The sequence below is a fragment of the Triturus cristatus genome, chromosome 5_2, assembly GCF_964204655.1.
Source record: "Triturus cristatus chromosome 5_2, aTriCri1.1, whole genome shotgun sequence".
In the NCBI taxonomy this organism is placed as follows: Eukaryota; Metazoa; Chordata; class Amphibia; order Caudata; family Salamandridae; genus Triturus; species Triturus cristatus.
Window position 1 is genome coordinate 194599581 of NC_140588.1, and position 21204 is coordinate 194620784.

The window sequence follows — 21204 nt, forward strand, 5'->3', positions numbered from 1 at the left end:
TTGATTGTGTCTCATGCTGATTTTTCTCTTGGATTCATGTTTATCTATATCCTGTAGAACTAGTTTATAGAATGTGTCAATAGTGTTCCCCCAGGTAGTGTTGGGGTCCATCTGGATTCGGATTTCAACCCACTGGAAACAGAATAGTCGGTTTCTACATCTAAGTCAGCGAGTAATTGGCTTAAATCATTTGGTGTTGCATCGTGATTAGAAATAGATAGTAGCAGTTGTGTCTCATATAAAACCTGAATACGGAGTACATTCAATTCTCCACACAGTGGAATATTCTTAACATGTTTATTGATCGAGGGAACATTCGAAAACAGATTTTTCAGTTTAAGATTTCTCACAAATTTAAACAGGTCCACTTTCGCTTTGCATGTATTCCCCCGGTCAATAGGGCAGAAGCCTAAGTCGTTTTTAAGAAGAGATATCATGTCATCTGTGAGGTTAAGGGAGGATTCTATGCAGCTGCTTCTTCAATCAAGTCTTCAAGTGCAGAAATGAAAATTAATCTTTGTGTTTCCTATATCGCTTTTGGTGGCTAGTGAGGAGTTTCCTGTGAAAGTCTGAGAATCATGCCCCAGATCCTGCTATTTAGCCTGAGATTATATGAACACACCATTATGAAACAACTAGCAATAGAATAAAACATTTTGGAATTGAACTGAATCAAAACCTAGTGAAATAGTCTGAAATTAAGTGCATTCAAGGATGAGGTAACGTCAGAATGCCGAATTTCCTGTTCATCTATAGTAAGAGTCCTTGGTGAGCCAAAACATTGACTAGGTTTTCAGAAGTGTAATAATTTTATTTTAAATATATCCTGTAGTGCTTTACAAAAGGCGCCCATCAAAGCATAATTACTTGTGTATAGCTCAATCCGTTTCCTATCCACAGAAAAAACATAATTGCTTTAAGTAGCAGAAAAGGAAGCACATCTCGCTAATCAATATATTGAATGTTATGGAGTTCATTCAGCAGCAGATATTCAGGACAGTAGAAAATAATAAAATGTGACCATGATAGAGGAAGACTTGCATGATTCTAGAAAGAAATTCATTAAATGAGTCAGCTGGCAAATAATTGTCTATTTCCTTCCACAGGCTCCAGTTTGTGCTCAACCTGCAAAAGTAAAAAAAAAAAAAAAAACCTGATGTGGAAATTTATATAGCAATTTCTCAAACACTTCTTCAAAACACAGTGGCATTGCGAGTTTTCGTTCATAATCTGTCTTCTATGAATGCATGAAATGAAGAAAATAAGTAAACCATTTGTAATAAAGGATTAATTAAAATAGATTCGAAGGCTCGTGTAATATCATTTGTCGCATAACAAATATGCCTATAAACACAGAAAGTTGCGGTAAGATCAATGCAAGCAAATGCTTATTGTGGTTAAAGTGCCAGTTCTCAAATAAGCACTAGCAAAGCCAATCAGTCTGGCCTTTGACATAGCTACAGTATCTCAAGTAACTGCTAGATGTCTGCAGACTTTCAAAACTTTACTAGATGTCTCTCTCAGGTCAGAAGCAACTGATTAACAAATCTGTCACAAAGTCACAATAACTCACACTGTTACTAAATGCCCCTGTTGAGTAAGATGCAACTGCTTTAAATTTCCTTCACAAAGTTGAGGGAGTGTGGCTTCAACATTAAAATGTACATATCCACATTTGATATTCTGATAAATTGCGCTTGATGACAATAGGGTAAGTAAATACGCCAATGTGTGTTTATCAAAATAGCAACTTTTAATAAATGTCTTGATTACTATGAAACACTTGTGAGACAGCCTAGTATATATAGATAATAGCAGTCACGGGTTAATTCAAGTCCCTACCACTGTATTGTTAGGAAACTGTTTTTTTAGTGACACTGTCTTTGTCTCTCAGTAAAATGGCCCCACTACCTTATGCTACAGGCTGTCTTAGGAAGAAGCAAAATGCATGGCAATAGATAAAGATATTTGTATGTATATATATATATGATTTTGTGAAGGGATATATATATCTATATATATATATATATATATATATATATATATATATATATATTATCTACTGGCGGTCGCCAGTAGATAGTTATAGTTAGGACCCTGTTTCCATAGGAAATCCGCAACATTCTATTTGGAATAACTTTGGCGCCGGTCGATGAATCCTCGCGAAATTTTCAAAATAGGTGGGGCGCTACGCTCCGCTCCTACCCTGAAAGTCTCGGGGGGATTCGTCAAGCGGGGGCTGAGAAAAAAGGGGGGTCCCAAAACGCGTTTTTCCCATGCATTTTTCCATAGGACCTTTAGACACAGCTACAGCCCGAACGGCTGAACAGAGTTACTTGAAATTTGGCAGAGAGGTAGTCCTCAGGTCAAGGAAGTGCCTTTTGTAGGTCTGGTGTAAATCTGTTCAGTAGTTCCTGAGAAAATAGCATTTAAATCAATATATATATGTGGGCGGAGCCTAACCACACATCTCATCCTGAGATCTGATTGGCTGTAAGCACTTCATCCAAGAAGTGTTGGCAGCCATCTTGGGACCAATATACATGATAGCACCTCATTAAAAAGCATTGCAGTTAATAGAAGGTTTTAAGACTTTAGTTACATTATAAATCATTTGTTGATGGTACCATACTCATTTTAGGAATTGTGGTATGTTCTAAGGTGATTTCACCATGTGAAAAAGCCTTCTGCTGGGATATCATGATTGAGAGAAAAATATTTTCTCATGCTTTTACCACAGAGGTTTGGAAGGTGATCTATAAGCTAAACTGAGAGCTTATTTTCTGTAAATTCACATTATCTTTCTCAGTCATGTGAGAATGAAGTCTGACATTCTCAGTAAAACATGTACATCCAACAAGGGCAGAGACTGTCAGTTGATTCCTTTGTGTTCTACTGCAGCTTTCCAGAGTGTTCCAAAGAACTACTAGAGCGCTAACCGTCCTACTTATGATAAATGTATGGCACACCTGAAGCCATCTTGCTTGGATTAAAGTGGTAACTCTTAAAACATTTAATTTAAAAAGGAACAAAATGAGGGGGTTCATTTTTCCATAAAAACTATGATTAGTGCTGCAGAAAGAAAAATTAGGGCACATTTTGAGTGACTTCTCAAATCCTCTTCTATTTCATTAAAAAATTCTGACATGCAGACTGAAACATGCACTTTCAATACCAGCAGCAGTTTTCCCTGGTGAGCAGTAGCTTTACTACAGTGATCTAATGAGCAAAAAGAGTGCTAACATTCTGATTTTATGGCAAATGTGTGACACATTTGAATGCCTTCTTGATGGAATCAAAGTAAAAAACTGAAAGTATTTCCTACTGAGGAGACTGCAGTAAATGAGGAAATTAGGAAACTTCATAACAAATAAGTCTCCCAAGATGGCCACCAGAGACAAAAGAGCCCAAATGTAGCCCAAATATCACCCAGATGTAGCCCAAGTATAGCCCAATGACAGAATGTCCAAGAATGTTCTTAAAAACAACTAGAGCACTTACTGTCTTCATTATGACAAAAGTATGGCACACCTGAAACCATCTTGATTGGAATAAACTGGTAACACTTAAAACATTTAATTTAAAAAGGAACACAATGAGGGGGTTCATTTTGCCATAGAAATTATGATTAATGCTGAAGAAAGAAAATGAGGGCACATTTTGAGTGACTTCTCAAATCCTCTTCTATTTCATTAAAAAATTCTGACATGCAGACTGAAACATGCACTTTTAATACCAGGAGCAGACTTCCATGGTGAACAGTAGTTTTACTACAGTGATCTAATGAGCAACTAGAGTGCTAACATTCAGAATTTATGGCAAATGTGTGACATATCTGAATACCTTCATGATGGAATCAAAGTAAAAAACTGAAAGCATTTCCGACTGAGGAGACTGCAGTACATGAGGAAATTAGGAAACTTCATAACAAATAAATCTCCCAAGATGGCCACCGGAGACAAAAGAGCCCAAATGTAGCCCAAAATCACCCAGATATAGCCCAAATATAGCCCAATGACAGAAGTGTGCAAAACACTTATTATTTTGTGTTTTTGCAGTGTTATATAGTGCAGACTTGTCAGGTATTGGAGTGCTTTACATGAGCATTGGTTACATCACACAAGAACAAATTCATTTTGGTTGTAGACATGGGGAGACTAAGTGATTTGACCAGAATCACAGAATGTCGAGCTGAAGCAGAAACTTCAACCTGGTTCCCCAGTTGCAAAGTCTGCAGTTCTGGAAGTAACACCACATCCTCTCCCCTAAGTGCAACATTTAATCAAGTTGTCAACTAGATAAAAAAACATAAAGATAACAAATAATTTAAAAGTGCTTTGTCGCTATTTGAAAACTCAGAAAATATGTCCTTATTTTAGTCTTTTAGAGCACTAACCATAATTTTGATACCAATAAGACCCTCTCATATATGTAATTTCTAAAGGAATGCTCTAGGTATTACAGTTTTGATTACATCAAGATGATGTCAGGCGTTCCACACTTTTGTAATAAATATAGAATGTTAGCAATCTAGTTGTTCATTAGGATACTGTTGAGAGGCAGAGGCCAGGGGCACGGACTCTGAAAATTGAAGCCAGGTAGGAGGGTGCAAAGGCAACAATTTAACCACACTGAGCAGGCAGGAAGGGCCGTGGAAGCACAACAGACTATGGAGGGCAGTGGAAAGGGGGGCAGGGGCAACAAACCAACAATACAGGACTTGCAAGAGAGGCTGTTGGAGGGAAGATCTATTACGGGTCAAGGAAGCTAGGGGCGGTCCCCAGAGCCCCGGGAGCCACCACAGAACTGAGCAGGAGTGTGAGTCAGGGACAAAAGGGGCACCTTAATTTGAGCCGGGGTGCCTAGGATTGCTTGCTCCAAAAATGAAGAAAACAGACATATGAGACATGGAATTGGAGGCAGAATACAATGGCAGTTTAATGAGAAGATGCAACTTCAAAGAAACCGCAGAATAGAGACATAAAGTACAAAATACAGAATCCAGATAATCATACAGCTGTCATGATATTCTCTGTATCTCAATTAATGGACTGACAGAGAGAGAGAGAAAACACATCTATAAATGCATCATGAGAAACAAGTTACACCAAGGAAAATGTTACCTAGGAACACTCACATTTACTCTTAGAGCAAGCATTCCTGCAATTACAATACAACATCTTTTAAATGCAAAAGTAAAGAGAACAATGGTTAAACATAACATGACATTTCATATAGGTAAAATAGAATAAGATACTTCAAGCAAAGCAGAGCAAGACATTTTAAGCAAAGGAAGACAAGAGCTCCCAGTTCTTGGGGAAAACCTGCACAGCCTGTTAACCTACATACAGACGGCGAGGTTGTCCGTTGATATCTGTGGGTGCTCCCTTTTTATATCATTTTGTGGGCTCCTTTGCACGCTACATCTACCTACGTATGCTACCCAAAAGCTTTGTCTGCAGATTTTACCAGACATTTCGTCATTTACCCACTTAATGCTGACAATGGACTGGGTGAAAAGGTCAGTCTCTCAGGCCAATCGCTTATCGTAAGTTCCATAGAGCAAGCAGAAAATAATGGGTATTGTACAGGAATTCAATATATTCATGTATAAAATCTCCTCAGTTCTCCTAACTTGATGCTCTGCGGTTGCCACTTCCTTAAAAGCGGGAAACCTGCCCAGGAAGCAAGTACCAGTCCAGGATGCAGCCTACTGTATGTCGACAGCTTCAGGGGGATGTTGAACTTTGATACCGAGCACGGAGCACTCGGGTAGGGTGGGGGCTACTAGTTTGGAGCAGAAGGCCTCGCAGACCTGCCTTCAGACTGCTATACACTAAAATTGCAGAGCTATGGTCAATTTAACAAAGAGGCCTACATATTGAACAGAAGGGCCTACACAGGGGTTTTATGCTGGCTGAGTGGTAAGGATGTCTCAGGATAATTATATAGCAACACAGGACCCGCTGGTCAATTTAATACGGCCTACAAATGCGGCTGGCAGGGCAAGGACAAGGGTCTCATACTTCAGGTGTGGACAGAACGGGCCAGGGGCCCCCTGTGATACAAAATCTACCCTCCTTCAAGGCTGTGGCAATGTAATAGACCATTGTGGGCAGAAGGAAGAGGCAATGGTAGTACAACCATACATGCCAACAGACCCGATTCAGCCAGGAAACGTCCAATGTTTTTAAGCTCAAATGGGCTTTATTTGATCTGTCTCCTGTCTACAATATCCTCTTTTTCAATGTAACTCAAAGGGGAAAATCAATACCCCAGTTTTTTTTCAAAATCTCCCTCCTACCAAGTTCAAAATGTTCGCAAGTATGGTACATTGGATCATGGAAGGAAATGGGATAGGGACATGGACTTGGATAACAGAGGACAGGAGAGACATGGAGAGGTGCACCAAACTGACCCTGCAGGGCAGGCATCAGGGTTTGCAGCAGCACAATACACCACACAGGGCATGCAGGACGGGAGTGCAGCACAACAATCCATAGAAAGCAAGAGGGAGGGGACAGGACCATGCACATGGACAACAGAGAACAGAGGGGCAAGAGGCAATGGTAGCTAGCTGACCATAATGGACAGACAGGAGAGAAGGCTGCAGCATAACAGACCATAAAGGGCAGGAGGGACGGATCAGGGGCATTACAATGGAACAGACAAGCCAGGAGGGAGGGAGTAGGGGTCTGCACATGTAAACAGAGGGCTGGGGGCAAGGGGGCAGGGCAGGAGCAGCAAGATAGCCATGGAGGTCAGGCAGGATGGGCACTAGAAGCAAGACACAACATGAAGAGCAACAGTGAGACTGTGATGGCATACACACAGACCATGGAGGGAAGGTGGGAGGGGGTCAGGGGCAGCTAACTGACCACACAGGGAAGGTGGGAGGGGCCATGGCAGCACAGAAGACCATGCATGGCAAGTGGGAGGGTTAGTGGCAGCACAATGGCTATGATGGGCAAGGAGGAGGGTGCAGGGGCATGCACAAAGGACGATGGAGGATAGAAGGGAGGGTTAGGACCTGTGCACAGACAAGAAAGTTCAGGGGAAGGGGCCTCACAACAGACCACACGGGGCAGGCAGGAGGAGCAGTTGCAGCACAACAGACCAGGGAGGGCAGAAGGGTGTGGCAGTACAATGGACCATGTAGGACAGGAGGAAGAGGATAGAGGCATGGCATGTGGACAGGCAGGGTGGAGGTGGCAGGGACAGGTTACAGTCATCTGACAATGCTAGGCAGGTGGGAGGGGAGTGGCAGCTCAACAGAACACTCAGAGTAGATAGGAGTGGCAGGTCCATGGAACATGGTGGGCAAAAAGGATGGAGCAGGGGCATGCACAAAGACATCGGAGGGCAGGGGGAAGGAGAATAGGGGCAGCAAGCTAAGCACAGAGTTTAAGCAGGAGGTCAATGATGGGGCATAGAATTGGGCAATGGAGGGCAGGAGGAGTGGACTGGTACATCATACTAAATTGAGGGCAGTGGCAGCACATCAGACCATGCATGGCAGGAGGGAGGAGGCTAGTCCATGGATTCACACAACAGAGGATAGGGAGGAGGGGGATGGGGCAGCAAGCTAACTGTTCAGAGAAGGCGGGTATTAGAAACGTTATTGTTTTTAAAACATTTTGTCTGTGCAAACTACTTAAAATATGAACAAGTATGCAGCATAATCTCACTTTTATTCAGGAAGAAGAAGACGTTAGTGACTGTGACTCCGGGCTCACTTGGCAAAAACACCCCCTGACCCTCCACCCCCTATCGCAAAATGTAATGCCCGTGAAAAGGGTAGGTGAACACAGTGTTATATAGAACATAGTCCTGAGAGCACGATTGAAAATGAAAACTAGATATAGTGTATGGTATAAACTATGCACCAAAAAGTGTGATATAAGATGAACCAGGCGTGAAATATAATATGCAATACACTGTGCGCAGTGACAGATTCATTGGAGAGCGCGAGATAGCACAGGCACTAGCGCGTGCTATGCGATATGCGCCTTGGAGTGTAATATGCACAGGGCAGTGTTGTGTAACCTAACTAGTCTCTAAAGTTGTAATATAAAATATGTGCTGGGGAGTGTAACGTTGCACATGCACTGTGACAAAGATATGGATCCCAAATTGTAATATGTATGGCATAGCACTGTGCGTTATAACATAGGCATCGAGGAAGGCACGTTTGATGGGGCAATATAACCCGTGCGAAGACAAGTGTGGCATGACATATTCACGGGGTGGTGTTACAGTGCACATGGGCTAGAGAGTGTCATAGCATATGCACTAGCTAGTGGAATACAACACAGAGGTGTGTGGCACTCGGCAGGCAATGGTGGGTGTAACACAGCATTGGGCTCTGTCAGGAGCGCGCTGTGACTCGCAAGTGATGTTCGTCCCCTTTCCAGAGAGTAAAATAAAAAGTATTACACATCCGGCAGTGGATGTGTGTTTTATTAACCGTGAGGGGGGTTTCTTGCATAGTTTTGGTCGAATTGTTGTCGAATCCCCTTTGCATGGCTTGGTGTGCATGTGTATTAAATGTGCCCGTCAATAGCTACCCATGTTTGTATAAATAAACGACAAGGGTGTCTACCGGGATTAGGCACGGTAGAGCATCAGACATGTCAGAGCTTCACTAGTGGTGTAAATACATTCCACGTGGATTAATTGCATGCATAGTCGCCTTTTAATGAATATCACGCAAATCGTCATGGTGATAGGTACGTACGGTTTGTCCAGCATGTCCTAGGTGTGTCTATAAATATATATTTTTTAAAAATAATAAAAAACAGTGGCCGGCCCTGGGGATTGGGGTCAAAAAAATATAATTAGGAGACAGGCCCTGGGGGATGGGGTCATCAGGGCCAATAAATTAGAATAAGAAGGGGAACCACACAGCCCCCCTTCTTAAAAAAATAAAATAAATAAAAGACTGGCATCGTGCCGGAGGCCATGCCCCCTCCGTGCAGCACTCTGCAAACGCGCCCCCAACAGGCATCTCCAGTATGCGCCAGGGAGCTGCGCTGCAGACAGGTGTTCTGAGGCCAAGCCCCTTTTTACACCTCTCTGCAACGCAGCTCTGTGGCGCTTACTGGAGGTACCTAGTGGTCTAGTGTGACCCTAGGGACCCTTAGGATTCAAGGGGACTTAATCTCTCAACTTAGAACAGCCACAGGGCGCGTTTACACAGTGGTGAAGGGAGGGGACGGGGCCTGAGGTGACGTGTGCAAACACGCACCATGGCACGTTTTAAATTGGGGATATAATTTCCCTTCAATACTGAGGGCCCCTGGGGGCTAACTAGCCCACCAAGTGCTTCCAGTAAGCGCCACTGAGCTGCATTGCAGAGAGGTGGTCCAGGCTGTGCCACTTTTTACACCTCTCTGCAACGCAGCTCTGTGGCACTTACTGGAGGTACCTAGTGGGCTAGTTGGACCCTAGGGACCCTCAGGATTCAAATGAACTTAATCTCCCAACTAAAAACGGACACAGGGCGTGTTTACACAATGGTGAAAGGAGGGGACGGGGCCTGAGTTAACGTGTGCAAAAACGCCCCGTGGCCTGTTTTAAGAGGTAGTTTTAATCCCCATGCCCTATTATATACTAGGGGCTTATAGAGGAGGTAAGGCTAATCACAGGGGGACCCCAACGCATAATGTTCCCTAGTGTATGTAGGTGTTTTCGCTGTATTCTAAGTGTCTTTTAACATAGCACTGGCTCTAGGACTGGTTAGTCAGACTCAGTTACCACCAGTATCCGTCTGAAAAAGTTGAGGGTACAGGATGATTTTGCAACAAGGCTTCTTTCTGCTCTTCTTTTTGTTCTTTCTGCACGTTATCCTTCTTCCTGCACTTATCTTCGTATTTGAGGACTTCTGTTGCTTCTTTCTGCACTTCTTTTGTTTCTTTCTGTGCATTTTTTCTTCTTTCTTCACATGTCCTATCTCTGTAGGCATAGTTAGAAATTAGCATTTAAAAAACCTTTGAAATTAACAGAAAAAACCATAGGTTTCAGGCACGTTATAGTTAGGAATTAGCATTTAAAAAACCTCAGAAATTCACTGAAAAAACCATAGGTTTCAGGGGTGTTATAGTTAGCTGGACTTTTCACTTGTACAAAACCATTGAAATTCCCCCGTTATAGTTAGTTCAGCTAACTATAACTCGCGCGCCCGCAATGCACTGCTGATGACGTCACATATTACATCACTCATGACATGGTCAGTGACATCACTCATGACATCACTGATGACATCTCAAATGACATCACTGATGACATCACTGATGACATCATCCTTGTGATAGAGTGGCAGACCACCTCTGCCCCTAATATAACCTTTGATACACACATTCAAAAATAGAGACTAAAATTTTCAAAACAATGGACATACCAATACCAGTTACAACAACCTCTTCAGTAATTTTAAGATCCACATACACATCCACTCATTCACCAACAGTCCAATACAGTCACTCATACATGTACTCACTCATCATATGTACTCATACACCTATACATCCTGTTACACAATGCCACTCATCCATAGAGTTACTCACACACATAGTCACTCATGCTAATAAAGAATCAAACATACATTTACTTGCATATACAGTTATACACACACCACCACACTTACTTCTACGGAAACTTACACATACTTAGTCTTTTAAACAATCACTTATAGAAACACATACTTATTCATACAGGAACTCTTTCAATCTCTCACTCTCACATATACTCACTTATAGACCCCAATAGTCACATATACTAGTTTAAAACATATGTAGTTACTCATAAAGACACTATTGAGACAGTCATTCACTCACTAACACACCCATACACACACTCATCCACCCATACAGTCCTGTACACATACTGTGTTCAACACATACAAACAGTGAGTCACTCATTCATGCACCTATGCACTACGTAATACCCCCCACCGAACCATGCAGACACTCAGACTGATACTCAAAAAACCAACTAATAACCTATATAGACACCCATGTAGCTACTCACCAACCCATGCAGCCACTTATACACAAAGTGAGAGACTGATACAGATATTTACATATTTAAACATTACTCACTAAGCCATGTATTCACTATGATACACTTAATCAGTCAGTTACACAATCAATTTTTCAAAAACAAATCATCCATTTAGACACTTATATACCCATTTATTCTTCCATCGACCTTGAGATATACATATATAAAACATATTTAATTTTCAGAATAACACACATTCACTGGATGATGTCATCAGTGATGTCATTTGAGATGTCATCAGTGATGTCATGAGTGATGTCACTGACCATGTCATGAGTGATGTAATATGTGACGTCATCAGCAGTGCATTGCGGGCGCGCGAGTTATAGTTAGCTGAACTAACTATAACGGGGGAATTTCAATGGTTTTGTACAAGTGAAAAGTCCAGCTAACTATAACACCCCTGAAACCTATGGTTTTTTCAGTGAATATATATATATATATATCCCTTCACAAAATCAACATCTGTTGAGCCCACCTGTTGGTTTATCAACAACCAATGAGAATGGTGGCTTCAGTATTTAAACCAATCAGGCACTGTGTGTTACATATATACACACAAGTTACTTACCTTTGGTAACGCCTTATCTGAGACATGATCTAACCACAGATTCCTTACCTTTGAATTTCCCAGACCAGTGCTTATTTTGTGCCGGTGCTTTCCGATGCGTAGCACCGGCACTTATTTATCAGGGCCGGGTCTACGCGCCTGCTGCACGCAGTATTATTGACATATATATATATATATATATGTAAACACCAAACGCACTCTCCCTCTTTGCGAAGAAGAAAGCACACGGACACCAGCTCGTGCTTCAAGGGAATTTAATGGAAGCCAGCACCAACACAGCACGCCATTACGCGTTTCGGCCACAAGGTGGTCTTGATCACATAAGGTAACCGCCATTATTGTTACCCTTATATACTTGGCACTCTATAATCATGTGATGCTTGTGATGAAAGACATAGAAGAAATCTATGATAAGTAGTATTTATACAAAATATACAAATATGCTTGTAATTACTACACCGTGAGTTTTACAACAAAAATCCTGAATATGGGCTGCAAATGATATCGTTCTCTTGCCATCATAATTTCATGGGAAAGTGCAAAATGACATGAACAAACTTGTAGTAAAGTGCAAATGCTGATTGTGCAAAATACGCAAGTTAAAGTGCAATTTACAATGGCGTTGATGTGCAAAATATACAATGATAGTGCAAACTGCAAATGGTGCAAAATACTCAATAATAGTGCAAAATGCAAGCTATCGCATACAGTATGCACATAACGCTGTTATGAAAAAAATGCAAAATATTCATAGGTACATTAAAAGACATCTCTCTAAAAGATGGCAAGGAAGCCTAAGATAAAAAAGACTAGTAAGCAAGCCCAGGATTCTGTAAAAGTCAATTACGAATATGTCGATCATAAGAACATTATCAAAAAAGAAGTGAGAAGAGTGTAAATATAAATGATAACAGGGTGGAGAAAAAAGGAAGAGGGAGATATGGAAATGCTAAAGTACACGAAACAAATAGCATGTGTACATAAATTTAAATTCAGAAATTAAAAAACTGATCAAACGTTTATATATAGAAACAGGGATTGCGCAACTTCTGTTGAGATGATCCCACATGGGATATGGCTGGCAAAAGTCGGGAGAGCCGAACTGTGTGGGACATCAACTTGGGAAAACATATATTATATAAGTGTAACTCACATATATAAATATGATATAACTCACTGTCTCGGCGCAGAGTGTATTGATAGCTCCCGAGTCCGACTCTGCTCCCCAGTCCTGGTGAAGAAGAGAGTGTTGCAACGGCTGGGAGAGCCTGAGCCATTGATTCGGCCAAGAACAGAAGATTCAAATATGGTGACAATCATGGCATTGGCAGCCTCGGCCCATAATTCAGTGTTGCTGTTGCCGGTGGGCGGGACATTGAGATTGGGGGATTGGGCTGGATTTGGTTGTTCAGGGGTAGGGGCTGTGCGGCAACGTGCACAGATTTTATTCACATTGCCACGCTCCGGCACACCCGCAGTCATCATCATTCAAGGCAGCGGCCACAGCAGGACGACGTTGAGGGTAGGCGGCAGCCAGTAGCACTAGGCCCAGGCCGGTTTATTAATTATGTCTCTAAGGCAGTGTGCCCGCCCCCTCCAACACATAACCGTAAGTAGTAAGTACTATTAAATAGCAGTATTCATTTAACAGTAAGCAGTAACCATAAATGCGTCGTCGTTACTGTCCGCCCCCAGCCTGTGGCATAGCTTGGGCTGCCAAATGAGCCTCTTGGTGTGCCACTGTACCAGTGTCCGTGTACGGGGCTGTGGAGCTTCGCGACATTGTTTAAATTACAATTTTCTTATGCCGTTACACAAACATTATTTGATGGCGCTAGTTCATGTACTGAAATCGGAATGGATGATTATCAGTAAATAAAGAGCAATCACTGAAATGTGGTCCTATTCTGGTCCCTTAGTGCTGCTCCAAAATAAATAGACAAACGGAATCCACTGTCCACCCCACTGAGAATGTGTTATCAATCGCCCTAGCACACAAAACGGCAAAATGGACCGGTATTATTGAAGCAATTCTTGTGGGCGCAAAAGCAGTTCCAGTTATGATGGTGCAATGGCCTAGTCGGAAAGGTCAATCCGCTGCGCGCATATTAGCCCATTACCATTGCAACACTGGGAGTGACACGCACGTCGCACAGGCATCTTGCGCAGTTACCTTTCTGCCATCCGCCGCCAGCCCTGCACTTGCAAGACAAGGAGCTGGAAGCCCAACCCATATTCCCGAGCCTTTACTCATTCATTGTGAAAGAGTGTAGGAGTTTCAATGTATTATGTACTCCACTCACTACGATTCAAGGGGCACCAAGATGTACTCAGAATGTGGTTTTCCTGACCGTGTAGGTCTCCCTCTATGTTTGGCTCACCATCACTTCTTGCAGTTATTGTATGGCTACTTGACCATCCATCTGAGTATAGATTAAGTTCAAGTAGTGAAACCATGCCAGAATTAAATAGTGGCATGACCGCTGAATTTAAGTTAATTGTGTCTTCTGTGAAGAAGCTCTAAAGCACATGCATCTATTTCCTCATATGAGCCTCAGTTAGCCTCCAATTAATATTCATTTGGTTACCAATGCTACCATACAGATGACATGCTACCGAGCACCATATACAAAGACTGATCAATTTGTTAAGCATTCGACAAAGGTGTGGCACCAAACTGTGTGCAACTGGCTCCATATACATTTTCCTTTGTATATAGGATTTGGGGTAGCCATATCGGATATACTGAGCATCAGAATGACATTTTCCTGCCTACGTGCTTGTTTTAAAGCTGCTCCTCTGCCTTTGGTCTTACAGCAGGAGCGAACGTTTGTGGAGTCTAGAAGTATTTCAATGGACTGGAAGTTAGTCACCTATCAGTATCACAGACAAATAAAGTGCCTCATGTATCCTTCCACTAGCAGCTCCCCGGCCAAAGAATCATGAGAGCAAGCAAGGGAGGATGTGGGCCCGGCCCCAAAGGAGACCCGGGTCCTAATGCCATGGCTGATGCCACGTAACCTGATGGGGTGTGATTTCTCCATACAGATAGGACTCAAAACTGAATATTATGAGACCTCCACCTAACTTCATAAAATTCTCATCTCCAAGATTACACACAAAGCCTCTGAGTCCTTTCCGCAATGTATTCGCATTGTACGTCACTTGTTGTGAGCCCCCCAAGTAACTATGTGAACCAAGACACCAGGCCTTTATTCTAAAATACCATTTTACTACAAAATACCTACTCACATTGGTCAGACACTCTTCCATCGTCACAATGAGCAACCCTCCTAAATAGACTGATGCACCTCCTGTCACCTGTGAGACATCCACCTCACTCACTTGACTGATACGAGCATGCCACTAGCCTTAAATGCCTACCATAATAATGGTCAAAGACCTCTTCACTCAGCTGCACTCATGCTTCACTGGTCTCTTAGACTCGGGTAGTGGGCCCTTAACAGCAAGTATAGACATTGGTAGCAGGATACAATCTCTGGTGCAGGAAGCAGCTTGGGTCCCTCACAGGCAGATGCTGGATGAGTAAATGGGGAACAGCCAGGCCTGGAATTAAGTGTTCTTCTCTTGGCAGCAGGGCTCACAGTGGAGAGTTTATATGCCAGGTAGTGAAGTCCTCCTGCTCTCGTTGCAGTGCAGTGCACTCTTCACCCAGTGACACTGACACCCGCCGCATAGCTGCCAAGATTTCAGATTGCTATGAGTGCTATGAGTACCATTTTCATAATTTCAGTTAATTCAGTGTAATTATAAGTGACATTTCAACGACAACGAATGACACTTTCTAGTGAGCAAAATCAAGCAATGAAAACGAGAGATTAGAAACATATAATTATCAGACATTGCACCCATTTGTGCATCGAGATTGTCTAAATCATAAGTTTTGAGCTGAATCCTCACCCTTTTTTTTAGCATCCACTAACATTATGCTCCCAAACAGGGTGTTATACGTCTGTGATTGTTCAACACTTTTGAGCGATGCTTGTAATTTGTAGGCTCAGTAGAAAAAATATTCCTCTAGTGTGATCAAAACCTTATTATGAGGAAGGCTCCCTTGCTGAAATTCAGATCGAGTATTACATCTGACTTTTAACAGTGCCAGTTGAGGATGTGGGTGGAGCTGGAGAAAAGAGGTTGTGGCCTCTGACAAACTTTTGAGCACCTGCACTTCATCTTTTACAAATTAAGCACTGTCCCAGGCGTTAGAATGGATCCATAAGATTTTTCTTAGAGCAATACCCCTGCACTCAGGTAGGTGACATCGGTTAGCTGCTCGTGATGTCGTCAGCGTCATCCGTACCGGAAGTGAAGTCCGTGTTACGTATGTAGGCGCCACCTCAGAGCACAGACGTCAGTTACTTTTCACGACTTTCCCGCCACAAACTTGAAGCCATAAAGAGTGCTGACATTGGTGTGTTTTTATGAAACTAGTGCCCTGAAATAGAACATCCCGGACCCTAGAAACATGTCTGCAACACAGGGAGGATGGGTGGGTTGGTAAGGAATCTGCAACTAGATCATGTCTGTTCCAGATAAAGCGTTACCAAAGGTAAGTAACTTGTCCATCTGATAGAAACCGCTGGTAGCAGATTTCTTATCTCTGAATATGTACCCAAGCAATAATATCCCTGGAGAAGGGACTGTGGACAGCTTTCATACAAAGAAGTCCTGCAGGACTGAGCAGCCAAAAAGGCTGTCCCTGTGGACTAAGTCTGGTGGAATGAGCCCTTAACCCTTCAGGAGGCTGCTTCTTTGCCAGAGCATAGCAAATCTTGATGTAGAGGACGACCCATCGTGAGATGGTCCTCTTCTGCACCACCCAACCTTTCTTCAATCCAATTTACCCTGCAAAGAGTTGGTCACCCACCCGGAACTCTTTTGTTTGGCCCAGGTAGAATGACAATGCTCTTTTTGGGTCCAAATGGAGTGATGAAGAGGAGCGTAAAAAATGGGCAAGGTGACAGACAGTTCCACATGGAATCGAGTTACTACTCTCGGGAGGAAAGAGGCCCTAGTGTGAAGCACCAATTTGGAAAGGAATATCATCAGAAAGGGGAGTTGGACGATAAAGCCTGAAGCTCGCTCACCCTCCTGTCAGATATAATCGCCACTACGAGGTTGGTTTGATGGTGAGCAGCCTGTGGTGGCAATTATGCCGAGGCTCAAAAGGAGAGCACACGAGAAAAGTGAGAACCAAATTAAGTTCCTTCTGAGACATAATGAAAGGGGGAGGTGGGAACAAACAAGGCTTTTCAGAAATCTATGTACAATGGGTGAATTAAAAAGCAGGGTTGCTCTGGCAGCCTCATGAAGGCAGACCATGCTGAGAGATAACCTTTCAAGGCGCCCAGAGCAGAGCCCTGCTGGGCAAGGGTCAAAATAAAAATCTAATTATCAGAAAGGGAAGCAGAAAGATTTAACATACTTTTTTGCACAATATATTCCAAATTTCTTCCACAGCCTTGCTGTTCTAGCCATGTACAGAGATGCAGGGCCTCTTGACAAAGAGTCCATGGCCCCACTCCGCCGTATTTTTTGCAGTACCACTTGGCTGCGGTGTGGTCTGTGAACAGTTGAACTAGCCATCCTTTGATGGAGGGTAGAAAGGCTTTCAATGCCAATTGAATCGCTCCGAGATCCAGCATGTTGATGTGGAGCTCTGATTCAGCCGGAGACTAGAGTCCTCTGATCCCATCCCAGAAGTGACGCATCTGTCATTTCTGTGAGATCTGGTTGGGGAAGGGAGAGGGATCTGCCACTGACCTAATCGTGGTTCGTCAGCCAAACCTGCAGGTCTCATGCAGTTCCCTCTGGGATATGGACCATGTTGAAGAGATTCCCCTGATGCTCCGCCCACTGGAACTTCAGGTCTCACTGCACAGCTCACACATGCCACCTGGCATGTGTCACTACCAGGATGCCATGAGGCCCAGAAGCCCCAGAGTCATTCTCACTGAAACCCAGGATAGAGGCAGAAATATCATTATCAAAGTCTGAATATCCTAGACTCGCCATTTGGGTGGATAAGCCCAAAACTGCATAATGTCCAGAACGGCTTCAATGAAAGGGAGCAATTGAGAGGGAGTCAGGTGTGACTTCGGTCTGTTGATAGTGAACCCCAGCGAATGCACGGGGTTTGGCGTAGTCTGGAGCTGGGAGACGACAGCATAGTCGAGCCCGCCTTCAACAGCCAATCATCGAAACAGGGGAAGACTGGCACCCCTCATGCACAGATGAGCTGTGACCACCGTCATCACCTTTGTGAGCACCCAAGGGGCGCTGATAAGGACGTAAATATGAAAAAAGGTGTCCTGCAAGTCCAATTCTAATAATCGAGTCTACAGGGTAGATAGGACCTGACCTAATGTGAGCTTCTTGAATATATTTTCTTTTTGAGGCAGTAGTGGAGGGCTCGTAAGTCTAGGACAGGACAAAAATTCTTGTCTTTTTTCGGAACAAGAAAGTAGTAGGAATAACAACTACAGCCTACTTCTGGTGCTGGATCCCTCTCTATGGCTCCCTTAGACAGGAGAATCATGACTAATTCCTGGAGAAAAATCAAATGATCCTCTGTCAGCTGGTCATAGGATGGAGGCATGAATGGAGGGGTGGTCTCAAAGGGGAGGGAGTAGCCCCTTTGGTCTATCTAGAGGACCCACCTGTCTGATATGATGGTCTCCCAGTGGTGAAGGTAATGGCTGATCCTGTCACCTGCTGGACACCCATGGTCTAGAAGGCGGAGACTAGTAGGGTTTGGAGGCTGAACCTGCCAATTACGGGGCGGGGGTGGTCTGACCGGACCTCTGGCCGCCCGAACCGCATGAACAGAATGAACCGCACCCACGCAGGGGTTGCTGAACTTGCGCGGCTCAGTGGCTGGGGTATGGGAGGCATGGGTGAAAGCTCCTTCTATAGCCATGAAAGGCAGACTGGGGATGTGAAGCCACCAAGAGGCCCAATGACTTGGCCGTAGCCCTGATTACTTAAAACACTACAGTGCCATATCTGCCTTGTCACCGAAGGGATGGGTGCCATCAAAAGGCATGTCCATGAGTGAGGCTTGGAAATTTCCTGAAAAGCCAGATGTTCTCAGCCAGGTGTGGCATCTGACAGCCACTGTTGTTGAAATTACTCTGCCCAGCGATTCAGTCATGTTGAGACCACTTTGCTGCATCTCTCCCATATGACACTGCTTGGGAAAGGATGGGCCGGGCCTCCTCCTGGACCTGTAGAAGCAATTTCGCAACCATTTCCCACAGAGTGTGGGACTAATGGCCCATAAGAATGAGGTGCTCACCAACTGCAATACAAGACAGGTGGAAGAAAAAATGTCTTGCCCAAACTATCCAGCCTCTTGTGTTACCTATCTTAGGGAGCAGACGGGAGCACGAATGGGTCGTACATGCCTGGACTACCAAGCTCTCTGGGGTAGGGTGGGTAGTGAGGAAATGTGGGCCACCTGGAGCAAGGTGGTGGCGGCGGCGGGCAATCATCCTATTCAGAGGAGCCCCTTTGCTAGGCTTGGACCAGGTTCCAAGTATGACATCCGTGAGGGCTTCATAAAAGGGAAGCAGGGATTCCGAGGAGAAAACTCCTGGTTTTAGCACCTCTGTCAAGATGTTGGTCTTGACAGCCACTGAAGGAAGTTGAAGGTCAATGACCTCAGCAGCCCTTCATAACACCATAGGATAAGTCACTTCCTCCTCCGTAGCCACGGTAGGGAAAGAAAGCATGCTAGTATCTGGAGAAGTATCCACTCCACTTGCTTCTCCGAAATTCCTCATAGCAGTCCATTTCCTCATCAAGCTTGTCTTCAAAGGGGTCTAGGGACCCAGTGGCTGCCAGCACGGATTGGGGGCAGCAGGGGTGGTGGGGGAGAAGGGGGTAAATAAAACTTTGTAAACATACCTCCTGTCCGCATCCTGCGTCATCCTCGTTGTGTCTGTCCACTCCTTTGTACGGCTGGAACAGGAAGGACACCGGAAACACCCAGGATCCCCAGAGCCAATCGCAATGCTGCAATGCAATGTTGTGATTTCTCTGAGCACCGTGGTTCGGTGCTCAGACGGGAATGGGGGCCTGAGCATGGTCTCCGTCCAGGCTGTAATGCAGCCTGGGTGGAGAGCATGGTCTGTGCACATGAATGTTTGGCCGGCCAGAGACAGCCGGCCAAACATTCATGTGCACATAGGGAGTGAAAACCACTCCTCCCATTCCCTGCTCCTTCAGCAGAGTAGCACCGCCCACTTCAGAAAACTGCTGCGCCCACAACAAAAACAAATAAAATGATAATAACATTGAGCTATTATAAAAAAAAAAAAATCTTAGACTGCTGAAGAGCAATGGGGCGATGCTTCTCCTCCTTAGTGGAGGAGCCACAACAGCAGGGATCCCTCCCAATCTTCTCCCACTACTAGCCCTTCAGAATAAGGCTCAGGAAATTACCTACAACCTGGAGGACCTGCAGCGCCAGAATTGGAGTTGGTCGATGCAATACCAGTCCCCGGTCATCAGGGATCAGAATAGGGCTGTAATCGCTGGTGGGCAGCATCAGGAAAGGTCACAATGGCATGACCAGCGCCGGTCCGAATCCATTCCCAGATCCATAGGGGCCCATCAACACCAGGGTCACCGGCGCAGAACCTAATGGGGCCCCCTCTGATCCCATGAGGCCAGAAGGCGCTCTGGTGGGGTCAGGCTGCCCAAAAATTAGGCGCATGGCCTCATAAAATTCTCTAAGTTGGGCAGGCGTTGTTCTGGCTCCTGAAAAATTGGGGAGGTGCGGAGCCAACCCAGACGCAGGCTCCAGAGAACGAGGCCTTGAACGCGGAGGCTCCTCCGTCGCGTCGGTCGACTGAGGGGGAGAAGTCGAAGTATGCTTCAACTTATTGTGTTTTTATGCCTCTTACCTGAATGTCCTGATGATTTCGAGTGGGATGAATAGGACTTTAGGCTTCTGGAGCAGTGCCGGGACCTTCCTCTCCACTGGGACCGTGACCTCTGAGGAGTTGAGCAATGCAGTGTTGCCTGCTGGGCCAGAAACAGCTTTAGGGACCGCTCTCTAAAAGCCTTGGGTGCCATGGCCCAGAAGTCGGAGCACGACTGAGTCGTGATCACGCCTCAGGCACCAGAGACAAACCAAATGAGGGTCAGTCACTGACATGGCACAATGACAGATGCTTCATAACTTGAACCCTAAAGTTTTTCCAGACATGGTATAACCTACACACCAAAAAGGAGTCAATTAATAGTCGAAGAAATCCTGTCAAATAGTGACAGAGGGTAGCTCTCTTCACAGATCAGTGCCAAACTGGCAGGCAAAAGAAAATAACTGATGTCAGTATACTGAGGTGGCACCTATATGGGCACCTTGGACGTCACTTTCGGCCCGGACGTCACCCAGAGCCAACTGACATCACAGATCCAGTCTGACACCTGGAATATGTATTAAATGTGAAGGAATGTATATATATATATATATATATATATATACACACACACACACCCACACACGTACATATGTATACACACATATGTATATTTTTACAAAG

At 44.2% G+C, this 21204-nt stretch overlaps 1 protein-coding gene across 6 annotated transcripts in view; it reads right to left on the reverse strand.

Moving 5' to 3' along the window:
* Positions 1-21204, reverse strand: part of SYCP2L (synaptonemal complex protein 2 like) — a 1177754-nt gene that overhangs the window by 6115 nt on the left and 1150435 nt on the right. Inside the window, exon 38 of one of the 6 annotated variants that reach the window (XM_085606978.1) lies at positions 787-1125. The exons of the other annotated variants lie outside the window; for them this stretch is intronic. Within the exon in view, the coding sequence (XP_085463104.1) occupies positions 1072-1125 (54 nt within the window). The 3' untranslated portion in view covers positions 787-1071. Of the gene's footprint in view, positions 1-786; positions 1126-21204 lie in introns of those variants that run through there. 6 annotated transcript variants of the gene reach the window in all.